Source organism: Monopterus albus, unplaced genomic scaffold (assembly GCF_001952655.1).
Source record: "Monopterus albus unplaced genomic scaffold, M_albus_1.0 scaffold56.1, whole genome shotgun sequence".
NCBI classification, from domain to species: Eukaryota; Metazoa; Chordata; class Actinopteri; order Synbranchiformes; family Synbranchidae; genus Monopterus; species Monopterus albus.
In genome coordinates, this window is record NW_018127936.1 from 1,451,811 (window position 1) to 1,457,810 (window position 6,000).

The 6,000-nt window shown below is 39.0% G+C and overlaps 1 protein-coding gene across 2 annotated transcripts in view; it reads right to left on the reverse strand.

Annotated features, from left to right (window-relative positions):
• The window catches only part of LOC109961572 (netrin receptor UNC5C-like), a 185,279-nt gene that overhangs the window by 24,977 nt on the left and 154,302 nt on the right, over positions 1-6,000 (reverse strand). Inside the window, exon 8 of one of the 2 annotated variants that reach the window (XM_020602489.1) lies at positions 4,500-4,556. The exons of the other annotated variant lie outside the window; for it this stretch is intronic. Within the exon in view, the coding sequence (XP_020458145.1) occupies positions 4,500-4,556 (57 nt within the window). The remainder of the gene's footprint in view (positions 1-4,499; positions 4,557-6,000) is intronic. 2 annotated transcript variants of the gene reach the window in all.

Below are 6,000 nucleotides of genomic sequence, written 5' to 3' on the forward strand. Positions count from 1 at the left end.
CTCTAAAGGTCAGGACACACACACACACACACACAGTGAATAACAGGTACAAATGGGTGTTAACAAATGTAGAAAAACCACACATTTCATATGAATCATGGAAGGACTTGGGGAGGGCAGTGAGAATGAGCATATTGATTTGTCAGAGTCCAGTCTAGTGACATGGACACCACTGTGTGTGTGTGTGTGTGTGTGTGTGTGGTCTTTAGTTTTTATTACATTGTACAGTATGGGCAATTCTTATTCAGTACCATCATTGTGAGCACATTTTTGCTGGTCCTCAAGTCTTCAAAGGGTTTTTGGGGGTTTATGACCTGGTTTCAGGGTTAATCTTTTAATCAGATCTAGGATAGGATTAGGCATTTAGCGTCAGTGTGTGGTCAGTAATGTCAGTGATTGTCCTCACCACTATGTGCACCTGGCATTACTCTTATTGTGGAGACCAAAAACTGTTTACATGCTCACAATGTGGGGATTCTGATCCCCACCATGTAAACCATTGAATTTTATGAAGACAACTCGGTTTAAGGTTAGAGTTCTGTTAAGGGTAGGGTAATAGTGGTTATGGTTAAGGTCAAGGTAAGTCTCTATGAAATGAAGAATGAAAACGGGCAATTAAAACAAAGCTGTGTGTGTGTATAAGAGATTGTCCTTTGAAGAACATCCTCCCCCAGGCAACTATCCATCATAATTTTTCAGTGGCTCAGGTGAGACAGCCTCCTTTTTTCACTTGCTATTTGCATTTAAGTGTCTTTTGGTTTTTGCCATACATGTGTTTCTAATTGCATACATACACACATTCCTGTGTGTGAATGACTTTGAAGACTTGTGTATACATGTACTACCTGATTTTTTGACAAACAGATAATTATAGGAAAATGATTAAAATAAAATTATAAAATTTTGTAAATAAACTTGATCCATGGTAGATTAAAAAAAATCTTGTTTTTTTGTATTGGTGATGGTAAAGTGTGCTTAAAAAGGTACGTGTGTTGTGTCTATGTGTGGGATCAAAGACAAATGGCTTCCAGTTGTAAAACCAAGATAATTTTGCCAGTGTTCACTGTGCACCTGCCAAATTCAGTTGAATGTACATTCTAAAGGAGCGAGTGGGCCTATACGTGTGTGTGTGTGTGTGTGTGTGTGTGTGTGTGTGTGTGTGTGTGTGTGTGTGTGTGTGTGTGTGTGTGGGGACTGGGTCATGCTGCATTTCACTCTGTTTCGCCAGTAACGGGCACTGTAACTGGCACAACTGTAGCTGGGAATTTTGTCACACACAGGTGGTAACCATATGTGGGCGACTGTGTGCGCTTACAGTTCATGTGCAATAACCTTTGCAGCTGTGGGAATGATACACTCTTCCTTCATACAGAGCTGATTACACACACAAGCTAGCAGAACAGAAGCCCCAGCTCACCCTAGCCAGCACAGATCACCGGCTAATGATTGGATGAGCTTTTTGTCATTCTCTGAGTCTGTCCATGGAGAGGGTTTAAAGGAGGGTGAAACAAAGATAACTCAGCTTAGCTCATGCCTATCTTCTCTGTGATCTGCATCCAAAGCAGAGCTGCGGACAATCAGTACTTGAAACTCATTCAGCTGCCTTTTTGATCTTGCCTGGCACAAACATGCAAACACCACCCAAACTGCACTTCTGGCAGACACATCTGCGTCAAGTAACTGGCACAGATGAGCAGAGGAGAGAGAGAATAAGCAAGAGAAAGTGATCAGTCATTCATATAGTAAATGTGTCTATACATATCTTCTACAGTGGGAATAAAAAAGAAAAACCTGACAGTTGTTGGTACTGAGAAATAAAATATGGAGCATGTTGGAGTCACTAAAGTGAGAAAGTGTATTTATATGGCTACAGTAAAAACAGCTATTTAACATCATTAGACTACACGTATTGTGCAACAATCCTGTAAAACAGTGAAACTGTACAGTAGCTATTCGATGAATAGAATTCAATTTCAATGCAACTTGCTTTATCCAACTGAAAGGACCAATAGGACCCAACATGCTCCCACCCTTCTCATCTTCTTAAGCTAAGCCAGTCTGTAATTGAAACAAGCAATTATGTCACATTCTCAAAATAGAGACACATAAGCAAACAGGGTACAAATTCAAAATAAAGCAGGAATAATTAAAGTACAATATTGTTCCGTCATTTTCTGTTTTAGCATGATCGAAATTTGTAGTATGGAAAAATATAGTATGCATGCGAGTAATACCCAGATGACCTGCATAACTTAGCAGTATAGAAGCTGTGGACACTACGCTATCCCATCAACCCACGGTGGTGGCGGGGCAGGCTCAAAGCTGCAATAAATGTCGTCCCAGGATTGTTATTATGCCCACCAGCTAGCCAGCAGGCTACTTAGCAGGCATAGCTGTAGCTATTGTGCTCGTATTATCACATTCAGTAACCCATTAGTGATACGATCCATAACGTGGTGGTTCACATAATAAAATGCTTAGGCTCAAGGCCTCTGTCACCATAAATGTTACCCTCTATAACACTGGTTCACGAGCAGTGACAGCTATGCTACCACTATTATGAATGAATGAAGAACATCCAGGTCAATCGGTGGTGTGTTGACCACGTAGTAGCATGTCTGAAATTATACTTACTAAACGGTGGAGTGGCTGCAGTGCTTACTGCATTTTCATTAGAGTAGTAGGTTTTTGAAATCACAGCACCTTTATATAATTATTTATGCAACTATTTAACCCCTTGTATTGACCAAATACCCCATCAGCTCACAGAAAATACAGTGTGGTCACTACTGTATGATAGAGCAATAAAACTCCTGTAACTGACAATTTTAGATGCAGAATCTAATTTTGCTAGTATAGTACAGCTATTGGATATCGCTCCAGATACAGGGGTGGACACTAACAAGAATATGCACAGCAGACATGCCATAGCTCTATTAATACTACATTATTTGTCTGCATAAATGGATGTGTGCACTCATATGCAGTACAGTTGGAGCTGCATGTTGATGGTCTCTCTCAGACTAGTGCAGATGATGAAACTATCAGAAATGTCACACCAACACTTGGCACCTTTGCAAATGCAAAAAGCCTACATGTGATTCAGTCACATAATGTATTTAGCCAATGTATCAATTAATGACAATAACTGTAGTCATACTTTGAAAAACATGAACCATCTTAGTGATTAGTGAGTCACAAAGCCACTCATTCAGTCGCTCATGTTACTGACTGTATTTCTGAATACTAAAACCAGAGTGACTGTTAAATGAGCTACAACTGCTTCTATCTCCTCTCTAGCTCTCTTTGTATTTGTATCTGTCTGGGATCTTGCAAAACACACATCGAAATGACGAAACTGCTTCAGCAGATCCTAAACGAGAGTCATCAGAACGCATCTAAGATGCTCATAGTTTGCTTTGAAGATCAAATGAGAGAAAGCTCTTGCAATGAGAGAATTAAAAGACAAGGTAATAATAAATGGCAGAGGTCTTTTCCCTCTTGCACTTCTCAATTTATGTCTTAGTCACAGTTTGAAGTAGTTCTCTGTCATTTTGAGGAACCAACAGAAACAGTGATGGAACAAAAAAGAAGGTGGGAAACAGAGAAAGAGGGCGAGAAGGAGATCAGGCTGCTGTAGGAGGATAATTTTGACACAATATTATCATTTCCTCTCCTTTTTATTACTCATTTACAAGCCTTCATTCCCCTAAAGTGGTACTATATTGTGCCATCCTGTAAATCATTTTTCACATCTACAAATGATGCATTAGCAGTTTGCAAATCAATCATTCATTTGGAGGATTCTTCAAAGAGAATGGATCAAATCAGTAGAACTGCTTCAAAATTTCAGTCAGTTCAGTGTCAATGGTTGATCCACACACTCCACAAGGTTCTAAGTGAGCTAATATACTTGTAAACGCATAGGCAAATTGCCTCCTTTGGCAATGATTCAAAACTGGCTGGCTACCTTCCAAAATGACCACAGCTGCAACAAACTCACAATTTGTGAATAAAGTGAACTGGAGCGGAATCGATTCACTGGTATCCGGCAGGAAGAATCAAGTTAATTAAAGGAATCTGTCACCACTCTGGTAGCCTACATTCAGTTTCAAGACAAAACTGATCTGGCACTACACATTCTAAATGACAGAAGACAGATTCTGCTTTGGTAGACCTCCTACGCAAGACAAGTAAAATATAAAGATAACAGAACCCAAACTCTTACTTCTATCACACAAGAAAATGTAAAGGATTAATTCACCATGTCTTCCTTTGTCTGGGAGCAAAGCAATTGTTTGAACAGCACAACAATAAGATTGCACATCTCAAAGAAACAGATCATAAGATGTGAACAAAACCCTCATCATATACAGTAACTCAAAATCACATGTAGTAATAAAAAAAACCAAGGGACGAGGCAAAGGTCAGTGCTCAATGAAACAAGATGAGAAAGGCAAAAGGAAAATTGATGATGATAAAACAAAACATGAACTTACATGGGATTCCCACATCGCTCTTTTCTTTGGGCTCAGTGGACTTCTGAAACAATGAACCTTGGGACAGGGAAAGAAGGATATGGTGGGATGGATGAAGGAAGGGAGAGGAACAAAAACCAAACAAGTCAAGTAAAATGGGTAAAGCATGACAGGACATGAACGCAAAAAAAAAAAAAAAGCCATAACATGTTTGTTTTTTTCTTTGTGTCTTTTTGACTTTTCAGCAATTACATTTAGCTGTATTAGTCCACAAATCATCTACTAAATGAGAGGTGAAAGTGATGTTAAGGCTATAACATAAAAAACACAAGAAAACTTAAGAAACCCTGATATGTGTAATGTAGCTACTGCTGTATCATGTTGAACGGTCTACTTAGTCAGGCAGACAGAAGGTCTGTGACACAGATAAACTGCTGATGTACTAATGTATAATTGAAGTGCTGGTGTATAATTGATAAAGGCAACATAACAACACGGTGCGCTTTAAAAGCTTCTTGCGAGACCGGCTGACTGAAGAAGACAGACTGATTTGGCACCAAAGGGCATGAAACACTGACAAGGTTAAGTGGGGTGATGTGCAAATATAAACATACATTATACATGATTGTTGTTTCCAGGCAGGCTATTTTAAAGTCTACTCTAATTTGGTTAGTGATAGAATTCAAAATATTATAACATTCAGCAGTGTTTTATCAGATTTTATTCTTCTGCTAAATGACTGCACCTAACAAATCTCATGCAGATTAATGCCTGAATCAGTGATGCTAGTACATTGTAATTATAACACAGTCCGACAAATATGAAAACATAATGACAGTAAAATGAAGCGCAACTCATTTAGAAAGCCAGCGTAAGCTTTATGGAAAGAAAAGACAGGGTGACAGAGGAGGACAAAACATTTAAGGAAAAGAAAAGAAAACAGGCAGGGCAGAAAACAATGTGACAGCGTGAAGCAATTAGAATTCACAATGGGAAGAAATAAAAATGAGAAGAAAAGAGCTTCCATTGTGGAGATGCTCTGCACTACCTGCTGATACTCCTGATGGGTCTGCATAATATAGCAAACACTAAAGTTACATAACAGCCAGTATCTCTGGTGATTATTGTGGTTGTAATGAGCGCACAGTAGATTTTATTTACTCTGTTGGTACCGTTTTGTAGCACACACACCTTCACACATACACAGAAGGTCTGAGTGAAATGTCGTGCTCTCAACGATGAGAGAAGTGAAGCACGCAGTGAATCTGTTCCAAGAATCCTGATCAATGTGTCAAAGACCAAAAAAGACACAACGTCAAAGACCAAAAAAGACACAAAACACCACTAAAAAAAAAAAAAAAACTCTAAAGAAAAAAAAACAAACATCCAACGACCTACAACTTTTGTCACAAACAGAAAGATATGCACACACAACTGTCAGATGAACACAAACACGGAAAGAGAGGAGGCAGAGCAGAGGTGAGGTCATATTTCTACCACTCAGGATTTAACAGGACAACTT